The sequence below is a fragment of the Grammomys surdaster genome, unplaced genomic scaffold (genome assembly GCF_004785775.1).
Source record: "Grammomys surdaster isolate TR1022 unplaced genomic scaffold, NIH_TR_1.0 126028, whole genome shotgun sequence".
Taxonomy (NCBI): Eukaryota; Metazoa; Chordata; class Mammalia; order Rodentia; family Muridae; genus Grammomys; species Grammomys surdaster.
This window is the reverse complement of record NW_021620841.1, coordinates 3086057-3101875: the sequence shown is the minus strand read 5'-3', so window position 1 is coordinate 3101875 and position 15819 is coordinate 3086057. Positions and strand designations below refer to the sequence as shown.

The 15819-nt window shown below is 33.3% G+C and overlaps 1 protein-coding gene across 17 annotated transcripts in view; it reads right to left on the bottom strand.

The window, feature by feature from the left end:
• Ppfia2 (PTPRF interacting protein alpha 2) overlaps nucleotides 1-15819 on the bottom strand; it is a 428942-nt gene that overhangs the window by 49871 nt on the left and 363252 nt on the right. For 12 of the 17 annotated variants that reach the window (XM_028754574.1, XM_028754577.1, XM_028754576.1 and 9 more), the window contains one exon: nucleotides 12918-13011. In XM_028754574.1, the coding sequence (XP_028610407.1) occupies nucleotides 12918-13011 (94 nt within the window). Of the gene's footprint in view, nucleotides 1-562; nucleotides 572-12917; nucleotides 13012-15819 lie in introns of all 17 variants that reach the window. The other 5 variants (XM_028754579.1, XM_028754580.1, XM_028754582.1 and 2 more) reach the window with 1 other exon arrangement.

Sequence of the window (15819 nt, the reverse complement as noted above, 5' to 3'; positions counted from 1 at the left end):
TAATAAACGTTTGGAAAAGGCACAGATTTGGCTAAAATCTAGGGTTACCTTAGCCATCATAAACACCTTGCTGAGGAGATGCAACACTTAACATGTTCTACCTAAATAAGTTCTGAAAACGGACAAATGAGTTTCTCTCCTTGAATATAACATTGAAGAATTGAACCACATGCCCAAGGATACTGCATTTTCAGACATGCAGTACAGGGTGCCAGAGCTCATCCTGAAAGCACAACTTGAGGGTTATAGTGCTCCTATTAACTCCTTAAGCCAGATTCAACTCGACAGATAGTAAAATAAAGTCTGCAGTGTCGCCTTGCATGCATGCCATAGAAGTAAGCACTAACAGTGTCCAAAAGGCCAGTGTAATTGAAATGTAAATATTTCTCTGAACCAATGATTCCTTTTTCTGTGTCTAAAGGAGTGCACATCATGAATTTCATTTTAGGTCAGAGGCAGTGCAGTTTGTGTTACAACTGAAAAGAGAAATACTAAAGATAAAACAAAATAAAAGATGGTGCTGAAAACCAACACATTCAGCAGTCGTTGTGAGTCAACTTACCCCGATGTGCTTTTCATGAGATGGGGAAGGATGGGTGGAAAAGAAAAGCACACAAATGTTAATGGATACATTTCCATCCAAAGAAAGCCATGGAATAAAACAACAGCATCATTTCAGATGTGGGAAATCTCATGGGAGAACAATACGGTGCCTTAGAAATTATTTCAGTCGTGGTAGTACTGTTTTTATTCCACCATGATTCATAAACTATGTAAAGAAGGCTGGTTAAGCTGAAGGCAGGTCTGGCAGTTGACCAATAAGTCTGTATTTAGTGTGAGGCACTCTGAAACATGCAGGGCCAAATTTTCTTAGCCTCTAGTACATCCCAGGAGAAAAGCAAAGAACATTCTTTACCTGTGGCCACATCTATGTCATGTTATAAATAGAGACACTAACATTCGGAACAGCCTAGTCTTTGAAGACCACTGTAAATGCTTACAAAAAAATTATAAAGCAAAAAGCCAAATCCTTAAAGGGAAAAAGCACTAATTTGAGGGTCAGAAAAATTGGATACCATTTTTTAAATAAACGTTTTGATAGAATTGCTAGCAGGTGCTTTATTCAAATTTATTCAGTTGCAGAAATTTTATTCTAACAAGTTCTACAATAATTACTATTTTAAAAGACATGTGTTCCTGTAATAAGAACTGAAGAATGTACAAAACAACTTGATTAATCTTCTGTTGTTTTATTATATTCCCTTTTATCTACACTATAAAAAACAAATACTAAACTTAATCCAATTATATGGATTTTAGCCGGAGACTTAGTTACTTGAATAGATATTTATACATGTTGCTTGGAAAAAGTGTAACCTAGGTGGTTTTTCACTTGTACTAGACTGAGATCATCACAAAACCAATCTCATTCAAATTTAGTTTTGAACTTATCCAATTACTCCCTGGAGGTAGTAGAGGCATTTAGAAAATATGGCAGTTAAATAATCCAACAAAAAGCCATGAGAATAATATTTTAAAATTTCTACATAAAACATAGAATAAGTCATAGAAAATGAAACTGTTACTACAACTTATAAACTATATTCAGTATAACAAAATATGAGGCAGAAACTCTTATTTCAGAAATTAAGCAAAGTAAAGCATTTCCGTTTTGATTGCAAAGCTATTATAAAGAAAAGCTGGATGCATGGTAGAACACGCTGCACATGCCTCCTCCAGTGGCATTCATTCAGAGAAACCAGGGAGCTTTGAGAAAACGCATATTCTTTGGCCTCAGATCCAGGACAGCTGCAGCAAGCTCTTTAAGTTTTCTTATAAAAAGCAAAACGTAAATGTCTAAAAGTTGGCAACACAATTTCCTAAGAAACTTATGTCATTTTTCTCCACATCACACATGGAACAGAAAAAAAGATATGACCTAAAAGAGATAATTTTATACATGTTAACAGGGTTTCTTAACAACACATCTGTGTGCTGTATCATGAACTTTTTGAACAAAAGGCATAAGGGCAGTTACTGAGCCTTCCAGGGAAACTGCCCAGTGATCTGGGATGAGTTGTGACCATGAGGAAAGGAATAGACCTTACCCTGACTGTGACTAAACTTCATTTTTCAGTGACATGAATTGATTAAATTTGCGCCCAGGGAAGTATTAATAGTCCTAAGGTCTTCACTTGTCACAGTTTTCAAAGTTAGAGATTGTACAGTAATGTAAAAACAATTGAAATATAAAAATAACAGAAATTGTGGAAATTGCTACGACACACGAATTTCAAAGTGGAGTTCATATTTGTCAACTTTACTTATCAGTCTGTTTGTTGTTTGGCATCTCATCAGTCACATAGCGTTTCTTCTCTTCCCTAATTAATGAATTCTGAGTGGATATCCCATTTTAGAATATTAAGCATTTCAGCTTAGAAATGTGTTAAGCAAAGAACAAAAATGTATAGATGAGAAATGACAAATGTCTCCGAGATTGTATAGTATTAGTTTAACTAGGAGGTAATGTATATGTATATGTATATGTATATGTATATGTATATATGTATATATGTATATATGTATATACATATGTATGTATATATGTAGAGAATATGTATAGATTCTCTTCTATATAAGGTTTATTTTTTCTTTTATAAAACATAATTTATCCTTTCCCACAATAATTATCTGCTTATATTACATTGTGATCATTATTATTTTAATATTTATCTTACTGATCCATAGGCATGATGATGGGAATACAGGGTTTGTCAAGAATAGGCTATCCTCAGTTAAGGATCATTGAGTATAACAATCAAAGACGGTTTCGTGGATTCATAAAGAAATGAGATTTAATACTAATGAAGAAAAAGCAAGTCCAATAGTTATATGCTTTGGAAACTTTAATTAATATTCAGCCACAACAATTACCACATGGTTTCTGTGTGCATGTGTGTATGTGTATATGTGTCTGTGTGGGTATATGTTTGTTTGTGTCTGTGTATTTCTGTGTCTGTTTGTATGTGTGTGCCTGTGTATGTTTCTGTGTGTGTTTCTGTGTATTTGTGTTTCTGTGTGTGTGTTTGTATCTGTGTGCTTGTGTGTGTGTGTATGTGTGTGTAAGTGTATGTGCTTGTGTATAAGTCTGTGTGTATGTGTGTGCTTGTGTGGTGTGTGTGTCTGTGTATATGTGTGTATATGTGTGTTTCTGTGTGTGTTTCTTTCTGTGTGCTTGTGCATGTGTCTGTGTGTGTTGTGTGTTTGTGTATGTCTGTGTGTGTTTGTGTGTGTGTCCTTGTGTTTGTGTATGTGTGTGTGTTATTTTAAAAAGTGGAGCTTAACCTTTTCAATCATCCCACTGGAGTCTACACAATCTGCTAAAATTTAGGACCTCTGCTTATAAAACTTTTAAACCAGCCAAGTTTAGATTTAAATATTCAAATGAGAAGCAGATCACTCAGTAAGTCTCTTGCTTTTTGAGGTTCAAGTTTGTGAGTCACAAATACATTTATAATCATCAAATTCAGGAAAGAGTGGGTAGAAGTTGGAATGAATGAGTGCAATAAAGATTGCACTTGAAATCCACTCACACATGAACTTGAATTTATTGTGAGTTCTTCTCTAGTAAGTATCAATAGTGTATCTTTTAGACTTGCAAACCTTAGCTGTTATTTGCCTTGTTAAAGACACAGATGAGGTAAGATCGGAGGAATTATTCATAAAATCGCCTAAGAAATAGGTAGAAATTGATCTTGGATAAGTAGAGTAGTTTAGTTTTCTAGTGGTATTTTTCTCTCTGTCTTTCCATCTCTCTCCTAGACTGATTGGAAGCTAACAAGCAGAAGATGCATGTTGAGTGACTGGAAAAGAAGAAACTCACTAACAAGAATAGTAGAAAGTAGAAAGAATATTGGTGAGAGAAAACTACTATACAGGAGGCAGTGAAACTCCACTAATGAACCAGACACACTTTCTCTACTGAGCCTTTCTCCAGCAGATCAGACAGTCCTGGGTATATAGTAAAAAATGCAAATTCACTGATGGCTATAGACATGACTCACAGACATTACCACATGAAAGTGAAGTAAAATACTTAAGGTCCTTTCTTTCTTTCTTCCTTTCTTTCTTTCTTTCTTTCTTTCTTTCTTTCTTTCTTTCTTTCTTTCTTTCTTTCTTTTTTTAGTTTATTGAAATTCTGTGCATGAAATAGTAGTACCAGAAGGGGCAAGGGAGGAAATAAAAGATACGTCTAATATGAAAAGGAAGGCATTAATAAAAGATCACTGCACTAAACTTAACAAAATAAAGACTAGGGATAGGAGTCAATGGTCTGTTCAAATAGGTAAGTTTAGAAGAATAATTAGCATTGAATGCTTTGTGATCTTTATTAATTAAAAACAAAATAGTCTAAAAGCTATGGGTATAGCTCATCAAAACCCTACTTCATACAACTTTTGATTGTTAATAATAACTTCAAGTAAATAGATTATTTAAGAGTGATTGTAAAAGGTTATGAAATCTTTACTTCCATTAGAGTTTTAACTCTTTCTTTACAAACAAACCCACATTGTCAACTTATATTTAGAATATGTAGAATTTACAGAATACATTATTTTATGTTTGCAGATATGTATACATATTACAAAAATTTTAAGTGAGAAGCCTTTGAGTATAAAAATTATTATTCTGTAAAATGATGCCAGGTAAGTGGGCCAACTATAAAGAGATATTTGTGTCACCGATGGCCATGATAAAGACATACTTATTCAAAGATTTTAAGATATGTCGATTCTGTGGAGGAATTGAGAGGAATTGAAGGAGGGAAAACCGTAATCAGGATATATTATGTGAGAAAAAGTTCTGTTTTTCAGTAAAAGGAAACAAAAGAAAAGTAATTAAAAGAAATGTAGTTACTATTGAATAGCTGTTATTTTTTTCCTATTGAATGTACATCCAAGAGAGAGCAGGGGAACCCAGAAATGGGAAGCTCAAAGAACTTACAAAGTTCTAAGCTCATAAATCTTATAAGACACTGTTGAGGTTCTCTACAGCAGTGATTATAAACCTGGGTGACCTCCGTGGGGGTTGAAAGACCCTTTTACAGAAGATGATTAAGATGACTGGAAAACAAATATATTTACATTATGATTCACAATAGTATTGAAATTACAGTAATGAAGTAGCAACAAAGATAATTTTAAGATTGGGGATCACCCCAACATGAGGAACTGTATTAAAGGTCATAGCTTTAGGAAGGTTGAAAGCTGTTAGTCTACAAGCTTCATGGGAGCTTCTTCAAGAATCAAGTTTTCATGAGTCCTGACTCTTGTGGAGTGGACTGACTGGTTTTGTGTGTCAACCTGACACAAGGTGGAGTTATCTCAGAGAAAGGAGATAAGGAAATGCCTCCATAAGATCTAGCTGTAAGGCATTTTCTCAATTAGTGATCATAAGGGGGAGGTCCCGTTGTTGGTGGTGCCATCCCTGGGGTGGTAGTCCTGCGTTCTATAAGAAAGCAAACTGAGGAAGCCAGGGAAGCAAGCCAGGAAGCAATATCCCTCTATGGCTTCTACATCAGCTCCTACGTCTATGCTCTTGCCCTTTGTGAGTTTGTTTCCTGAATTCCTTTGGTAATGAACAGGAATGTGGTAGTGTAAATATTTTTTTTCTTAAATTGCTTCTTGGTCATGATGTTTTGTGGAAGAATAGAAACCCTGACTAAGACATTTGAGTTAGACATTTTAGTGATGGTAGCTACCTTTGAGTCACTCATTCTTTTGTAAATAACTGAATAAACTCATTAATTCACCAAGCTAGACTTCAAATGGCTTTTTTTCTTGTTGTCAATGCTATATATGGAGTGAATAGACGTTTATCTGTGTCTTCCAAAGAAAAGTCATTCAAAAGCAGAGCTAATATGTAATGTTATATTTTTGATACCAAATATAGAGAATTATCCTAGGCTAAGGTCTGCATTGCATTTAAATGTAACATAATTAGTGGAATTTCTTCACTTAATAAAGGAGAACAATTATTATATGTTACTAAACTTTAGAGAGATAATTTCTAAAGAGATAAAGACTATAGTTTCTTATTTTGTGTGTTTAGATTATTGTATGGCTTGTTTTCTCATGACTGTAATATTTTTACAAACAGTAGAATAATGCGTGTATTATATTTATGTATATATTATAACAAAAGGCATTATTTTTTTTATAAACAAATACCTTTCCTTGTTTGAAATTGCCATTTTATTCCAAGTAATATCTGGAACAGTATACTTCCCCTTTAAAAATAATTTTTTAGACATGATAGTATAATTATATCATGTCTGCTTCACTTTCCCCCTCCAAACCATCTCATGTACCATCTTGTTCTTTTTGAATGCTTTGTTTTTTCTTTTATTGTTCCTACATTTATATATAGATATGTGTATGTATGTGTGTGAATTTCTAAATTCACGAATATAAACTTTTCAGGCTATGTTATGTCTCAGTGTGCATAGTTCTTTTTATTTGTGTGTATATGTCTTCAGGACTGCCTATTTGATGTTGGATAATCAATTATTGTGTTCTTCTCTGAGGAATTCTATTTCTCCTGCTATGTTCTCATAATTTACTTGTAGTCCTTTGTCTAGAGTTGAGACCTCATGAGATTTCCCTGATAACTTTAAAATATGTGTTGATATTTTCCTTGTTCAGGTCATGCATTGGCAACTAATTTTGGTGGGACTTTAGGAATGTAGCTTTTGCCCTTTCTAGAAGACTTCAAGAAATGCAGTTTGTACGCCAAAGACTCCATGTGCTACAAGAGTAATACATGTTAAATAAACAGAATGATGCCTAGCCTTGCCATTTTTATTTGTTCACTGCTGTTATTGGTTGATACACATAAAACAGATATAGTCATGATTATGACAGAAAATATGAGAAACGAACTTGAGCAGAGGCAATGTACACAAACCATTAGAGGAGACCTTAACCAACAAATTGATAAGTGTTGCAAAATGATGAAGTTCAAGATGATAAACAGAACTCAGTGTGAGTAGTGAGGTAAGTAGAAACCTGGCAATGTGAAGGTATAGAGGCTACTTGAAGGTATTCGAAAATCCCAGGGAATGACTGATGGATTTTAAGCCATTCAGAGAAATAATTTAAATAAATGTATTTAGCCAAAAATGTGAAGAATGGATTATAGGAAGGCAATCTGGGACAAGAGAGATTCGTATAGCATGAGAATCACAACTGCATCGAGGCAAAGAAGCTAGTCAAAAAGAGTTGTAAAAGGCAAGACTTACAATATCGTTGGCAGTATAGTAAAGACTCTGGACAGGGAAGGATGTGAACAAAGCAAAAGTCTAGGGCTTGGGTTTTGTAAACTTACTAGAAATTAGTATCTGTGTTTTGATTTAATCTAAAGATTTTCTCTTTATCCAATCCAAGTTCCTAATCATGACACCAGGTATTCTGGAAATGTCCTTATGGGAGTCAGCTGGATTTAAAAAAAAAGCATCCACATGTTCTTCTGACTTTAATTCAGCTTAGATTAAACTCCAGAATCTTAGAGTAAGGACAACTTAAAGAACACTTAATTCAGTCTCTAAGGTAAAGTTGATTCACCAATTCAAATCCTACCATATGGACATGTTGGATTGGTCTCAGTTGAAAATAATCACAGGTCCATACTCTATTCCAGGTGTTCAGTACTTTCCTTGCAGATCTGTGATTACCAGTAGCTCTCTGTTAAAGTTGGCTCAACTTTATCAGCTCAATAGTCTCTATCTTTGGCTCCAGTTCTTATCAAAAGACCAGAAGAGGACATATTTGATTGATACTGCTCTTCACAGAGCCTGGGGTCTCTTTCTACACATTCAACATATCTCCAATATTTCTACCAGAATTTGAAAGCATGTCTTGATGTCTTCTATTTTTGACAATGTTCCTCTGAATTTGCACAAAATTAACTTCAAATATATTTCCTAGAATTTTACATAAAGTACACTTACAATCTGGTTAATGCATAGAATTTTGATCTTTCACCAACTTTGCTGAATGTAAAATTCTTTATTAGGCATTGTTCATTTACCTGTTTTATAGAAATTATTTCCCCATTCCTGAGGAGCTGCAAATACATATGAACATGTATGTGCATTTATAATGGTCCTGCAGTTGACAGCAGAATTATATAATTATCTCTATTGAAACTCATAAGTTTTTGATACATTTATAAAGGAGTTTATTGAGATACTTTATCTAATATCTTAAATGTACTTTTTCTTACATGGTTTGACGAAAATCTGTTCTTATTTTAGTCACCTATAACAGTGTCTTGCATCTACTTTCCATTTTGTTCAGCAATCATCAAATCATTTGTTCAGCTTCTTTTGTCAGAAAGGTCTTTATTCTTAATCTTGAAGAATATGTTTAAAATAAGAGCAACAGGTGGCTTTCAGGCTAGGACACTTTTATTATTCCCTCTAAAGACTCCTGACTTAGATAAATGGCCATAGAACCAGAAGAACTTAAGTGCACTTCTTTGTCCCCATGTGTGACTCCTTACGGACTTGTCTTGTAAAATCAAAATGTCAGTAGCTTTCATGAAAGTCATTGTGCTATAACAACCCTAAATGAATAGATGAAGTGTTGCAATTTGTCAAATTTGTCTTGGACTCATATTTTTTGTCAGGACTTATTTAGTCAAATTAATAATAGGACTTTTAGTCAAATCAATAATAGAATTCATTTAGAAAATCAAGTTATTCCAGAATTTGTAAAAACTTGGAGTTTAGTATCTAGTTAGCCCTTATCATTTTAACTTTTCCAAATCAAAATGTTTCTTGAACGCATAATGCCTGTAGATAATATGAGTTGAATCATGCATATCCTATAATCAATTGTTACTCTACTGTTGGATCAAAGTAACTCTGTCTTTTCTCACTCTTCTCCCTTCTTCAAATAGATCAGATATAAGTAAACATACATGGACGTAAGCACTCCCATTTCCGTTAACTTTAGATTTCATGCAAGAACAGTGGATTATTTTTCCTGGTTAGTCTTTGTGTCATATTTAGTTTCACAAAAATGGTTTTAATTGTCCTTGGCTGGAGCAATAAAGATCTCTGATGGGATAGCTTGGTCCCAGTACAGGCAAAAATCCAACCTCTGGGGTCTGAGTAAGAGCCTGAGACATATTTCTCCAGAGAAATATTGGAAATGTTGAGTTTAAGTCCTAAGAAGTTCTACTCTAATAGATCATTTGAGTTAGCTGCCCACTAGGAGACTATGAATGACTATATATGAACACTTGACTGCCATAGATTGGCTGAAGAGAAAATTCCTTTGCTACATAATTTAACTGGATTTCAATGAATGTGCTTGTGAATGCACATTGCAGAAATATGATCTCTTATTTTCATCTGGAAGTACCCTAACTCTGATGTCTCTAGGCAATCTGTTAAAGGCTCAGTATCTACCAATTGGTTCTCTTTTAAACTTTATGTAACTAAAGTCCATTTCTATAGTGTACCTAGAAAATGGACATGTGTGGAGGAAGCACAGCTGTTTACCTTCCATGTACCGAGTGCCACGTAGAAAGGACAACATATTCACACCTCTGAACACAAGTTCTGGACTCCAACTCATTTATAAGTTAAAACTGGCTCACAGCTACTAGATAAATATTTATCAAGTGGAAAATGTTGCAGAGTTTTGTGGTACCTTAGAATATGAATAATTTAAATGGCATTTGCTTTGCTTAGAGATATGCTCACTCTGAACCTCTCAAATGGCAAAGATTAAAAGTGAGGTATCTCAAAACATAATACAAATTATGTCTGGAAATAGAGCCTCAGGACTGTGATGGGAATAAATTAGTCAAATTTATAGAGCTTCACTCTGAGCTCTTTGAAGTTCTAATATAAAGATTCATTGGTGGTGATTAAGTTTGACTGATGTGCTCTAAGGATAAGGTTGCTTCTCTGGAGTGGATGCTTTTGGTAGCTGAACGGAAGAGTTAACTTCATTTTAATGAGAATTAAAAATTGAATCAAATGCAAAAATCAATGTTCATTTAGCACTGTTATCTCTTAAAGAGTATGTAAAAAATGACACAAAATTTATGCAATGTTTTTCAGTTATACATGAAGATGAGGGAGATTGTTTTAACACATTCAATTCTTTCATTGAAAATTTTGGTACAATGTTTAGAATCCAGGAGGGAATATAACTATAAAAATTATGTCAACATTTCAATGACTAATGATTTGAAGATAGGTAGTCACTGAACAACATTTATATTGGTTTTTAAAAGTGCCCAGCTTATTCATGGCTGTCGTCAAAGTTAGACAGTTGTGTTATTAAAGTAGACATCTTTAACTTTAGTCTTGCCAAAAACAAGTTTCATTGGATCAAAGATGACGTTACAACTGTAAACTCTTTGGATCAATATATGTTAAATGGTCTAGGGAGACAACCCTACAGAGTGATAATATAAAGAAGAAAGGCAAAATGTACATATAATTTATTATGGCTGGGATATAGGTCATTGCTTGAGTGCTTGCTAGCACACATGGTCCTCCAGCATCACAATTAATAAAGCAACTTGATAGAACTTAGAACCACAATGGAGACAAATCTCTGGCTATGCATGGGAAGAGTTTTCTAGAGTAGGTTAATTAAAGTGGGAAGATGATCCTTAAATGTGCGTGGTGCTGTACACAAGGCTGGACTTCTCTTCTTAATAAGAAGAACAAAGTAAGATGAGCATCATTATTGATTACTTTCTACTTCCTAACTGTGAATAGGATGTGGTCAGCTTGCTCCTGCTCCTACCAATACACGTTTCCCACCATTACAAACTGTATCCTCTGAAACTGTGAATCAAAAATGAACATTTCCTTTCTTACATGGCTTTTGTTAGATATCTTGTGACAGCAATGAGAAAACCAACTAAGAAAGAACCCTAAAAGAGCCAAATGTAATCTTGACATAATATTTGGGTGGATTGAACCTCATCCAGAAATTGAGAGGTATATGTGTTGTTGGATTGTTTGTCTAAAGTAGTCGGTATTTGGCTAATCCATAACAGTCTATGTTTTTGCGTTTAATAGCTATGTGGCTAGCATTAACCTTTAAATCATCCCAAACAAACATGTGAATGTTTAAAAAATTGGCTGGATGGCTAAGAAAAGCAAATGAGGACTTTATGATCAGAATGATAGGAAAGTAAAGATGCAAAATTCTTATTCCCAGCTGTTCTCATTGTCAATTTTTTAAAAGGAGATGTTCATTCCAATTAAATAGAAAAAAATCACCTATAATCCAGTGAAAGAAGACAGCGGAGGATGGGAAAGGTATCACCATCTAACATATGTAGAGATGTGTTAATTTGCTCAAACCTTAAAAGACTAGAAGAGCAAAGGCAGGAACAGAATAAGGACTACCAAGTCTTTTGATGGGAAATATTCAAATAAGAAAGTTTCAGCTTGAGAACAAGCCACTGATATGTAATGAGAATAACAAATGGAAAAGAGTGTAAACTGAAAGGTTTGATGCACAAGTAAACATTACTTTTTGATAATGTTGCAACTGAAATAACAATTTCATGCAAGTTTTGACTAAAAATAAGATTTAATCCCATCAAGTCTCACTGCACTGACTGCACACGTATGCTATTGAGTTCTTGTTATGGAGTTGTCAATGTAAAGGAAAATATCTTATCTTTGTGCATTCTTCAATAAACTATGTCCATTAGGCAGATTTTTTAAAAAAAATTTATCTTTTATAGAGTTATAATAAACTAACCAGTATATAAGCAAAGGATAGAAAAGAAGAAAGTCCTTCACAGATAGCTATTATATTAAAGATTTGCCTTCTATAATCGGATTATACAAATGAAGATATTTGAAGCAGGTTGTAAGAAATATTGATATGTATATTTAAGCTACCAGTAACTAAGAAACATTTCATGAATTAACATCTAATCCTATTCAAGATATAACATTTTCAAAATATTTCTTTTTTAGATTGAATTTCTATTGGTCCAGTAAGTTATTGCCAACAAGTAAATAATTATTAATAAATGAGCTTGTGTTTTGTAAAAGTAGAAATATAACTGTGACAAACTGGTATCTAAAGCAATGGCTATGCTTTAGTGGGAAGGAGCAGAAACATAAAAGTCATTAAAAACAAGTTACAAATGTTTTAGAGAGTGGAGAAGGAGCAACTCACAAAGAGAATGGGGATAAAGTGAAATTATAATGCTTTTAAAGACTATGCTCTCAGGGTAATGCTTTTTTTTTGTCACCAAAAAACGTTACTATTAAGCTAAAAATACATTATTTATGGAATCCATTCCTAACAGCTGTTGAAACCCAAGATTTTTCCATTTCTTACAAGTCATTTAAATGTTCCATATTACATGTGAATGGTAAGACACAGTATCAGTTTCCTGGCAGATGCCAAACAATCTGTTGCCGCCTGAGATAACTTTATATTCAGCCAGAGAAATATTTTTCCTTCTAACTCTTCCTTTATGAAGACTAGACACATAACTGTCATAAGAGGGAAACACAAAATATCACTCCCGTTTTGTCATGCCAAATCAGAACTTCAATTCAATATGCTGTCAGTGTGGTCAATTCTACTTCTAAGTGTGTTGAAACATAACTACATTTGAAATCAATGCTTTGGTCACTGGTTTCAATTATGTAGTTTCTTGTGTGGAAGAGCTTTATGCTGAATTGAATCTTCATTATTATCAATCTGAATCACGAGCACCAAGTACTTGAGATAATACCAAGAACACTGTTAAGTGGTTTTAATTTCCCATTTCTTTCTTCCTTGCAAAAGAAAAAAAAAGTTAAAGAAACATAATAAAGCACTAGAAAGATGAGAAAAATTAACCTCCAAACCTACTTTTTCTTCAGCCTTCTGTCCTTTTCAGCCTGAGTTCCAAGTTTGCCTAAGCCGAGGGATTCCTGTGCGGCAGCTTCTGTTTCCATGAAACCTCCTATGGAGAAATGACTCAATATCAAAGTAGAGGTATTTGTTCATTCTGAAGTTAACATCTCGAAGGATTATTGGAGCAACTACTCAGAGGCATGTATTCTTTCAGGATTGCCCTGCTATTACTGTCTCAACATACATCAAAGGACAAGGGTATACACACAAATGCACTGAGAAAATCAATGCAAGAGAACTACATTCATTCTCATATGTGTAGATGTGGAAGATAGTAAATTTGTATGTGTACCTATAGCCAATTATACAGTATTCAATGCTCACACCCATTCTGTTTAACTTTTCTAATGAAAGGTAAGAGTAAATAATTGAATAGCAACTTTATCATATCCCACTTACAGTGAGAAACATTCTACTGAATAGAAACCCAGATGTATGTTTTCAGTCCCAAATTTTAAAGCATGCAGATGCTCTTGTTGGTTTTTAAAGGTTCTGCATATAGAGTTCTTAGAACTCACTGTGTACATCTGTCTGAATCTTATGTCCTTATCAGAAACCTCATGCATTCTAAAATGGCCTTCTCTTCGTTAAATATATGCCTGGAACAATTTAGGCCTGTTTTTTAAAAGACCCTAGTAAGAATATATTTTTATCTAATATCCTAAAACTTACTTGTGTTAGTGTCAATATTAGTGAGGTCAGTAACTACAGTATGCATGATATGTATATGCATATATATATATATAAATGTATATGCATGCTGTGGTATGTATAGTGTGCATGGTCTTGATGTGAACAAAATAATTTTCATGTGTGTCAGTTACTAAAATACACATGTTAAAGTGTCATTATTTCACTCCAAGCCTCTCTCTATATATTGATTCATAAATGACTAATCACGGTTAAAAAAAATGTGAGGTTAATACTACATCTTTCTTTCTCTTTGATATTTTGTGTACATAAAAATTATATGAAGTCACATTCAAAGAAAATTATTCACTATTTTCAAGTGGATGAAGATATACATATGCTTTTAAATAGAAAAGGTTTAAGCTATATGTAAACATAAGATTAGAAATGTTCAAATAATACCAATCTGATACAAATCATAATTTCATTCAAATACCATCTTCCAAATTTAACCAGGACACAAGAAACCAATGGACATTTCCTCATTATTCAATGGAAGGTAACTGTCATTCATTTCTTTTGTATATTTTCTTGTTTAAAGGTTGAGGGCTTGACCATGATATGATTTCCCTTATTACCAGAACAAAATGGTCAATTAGTTACTACGGTTTTCTTTAATTTACTTTAAATTTATTTGTAAATTAATTTAATTTATAAGCTAATTTGTAAAGCTGGAGAGTATTAATACAGAATCTTCATGAAAATTAACTTAATTCTTAGCCCGACAATTTTATTACTGTGGTAGATAATTGTTTTTTTTTTAAAGTCCCCTTTAATCAAAACACATAATTTACTGTCCAGATTCAACTCAGTGTAATGGAGATAGAAAGCCAAATGTATTTTATTTCTTATATCCATGTGCAATTAATTCTGCAGGGAAGATTTTTATTATGTAAGAGACTCATTGTGCTCTCTATGGAAAGCCACCTGGTGGCGAACTGAGAGCCTCCGAGGAGGGAACATTTTCAGATCTAAAATTTTCCATTATGCATTGTGATAGGATATTTTGGCTTCATTTCTCCCACTTGTGTATATGCCTTAGTGTACACCCATAAATTATCATTTCTAATCAGACAGTAACAATAAAAATGTTCTCTTAAAATGGAAATGAAGTGACTATGACTGAGTTAAAAGTCATAAAATTCTGGAAGGGTCCATATGCTTTAACCGCAGACTGATGAGCCAGATCTATTTGATAAGTGACGAGATGCTTTCCATTTCCAGGTCGTGAGATGAGTCAGGCATTTTGGTTTTCAGAGTAATAAAAGAACAATTAGCTTGCGATTTAAAGTTTTATTTTTTCAAAATTGTAAATGTTTAAATAAAAACAAGGATTTTTTTTTAAGCAGTGAAGTTTTGGAAGAAAAGAAAAATTCTATGATGAGAGCAGAATTGGGTATTGCTACTTCCTGAGTTTGGAGGAGTTGATATGACAGTAACTGTAACTGAGCACAGTTTCATATATTCTGATCTAAAAATGCACAGCCTCTGAACATACAAAATAAATCTTAGATTTCTAGAAGACTGTATTTTTTAGGTTTTAGGTTATACTTTAGATAACTTGTTAAACACAATTTTGTTTGGAAAAAATCCTAATGATTTAGTATTTTCTCCTCAAATTCAACTGAAAATAAATATAGAAAAATCTAAATGTAAAGGTTAATGAAAATATTTTTAGAGGGAAAAAGTTAAAATATAGATCTTGATAAGCATATATGTTAAATAAATTGTTAGCAAATAAATGATTCCTATGTTAGCAAGCATTTTAACAAAACAATTGTGAGTTATACTACAATATAGTAAAATTGGCCAATAATTTGGTAACGGCCTTGATAACTCAGCAAATTAGTTAAAACAAACATTGTTGACTGGTCTGTAGATTTATATTTAAAAACAATCTTTAATTTCATATTATATTTCTATTAATGAAGGATTCCTTCTCTCTTTTATTTTTGATATTTTCTATATTTACATTTCAGATGTCATCATTTTCCCCATTTCCCCTCCCTAGAACCCCCTACCCTATATCCCCTCTTCCTTTATGCTTTCATACCATTTTGATTACATACATGTATTATGGTCAGTTCTATGTTGAGGGACTAACAATACAATAGATGCAAATAGTCAAGGAACAACCCAGACAATCAACACAAATAGTCAAACATCA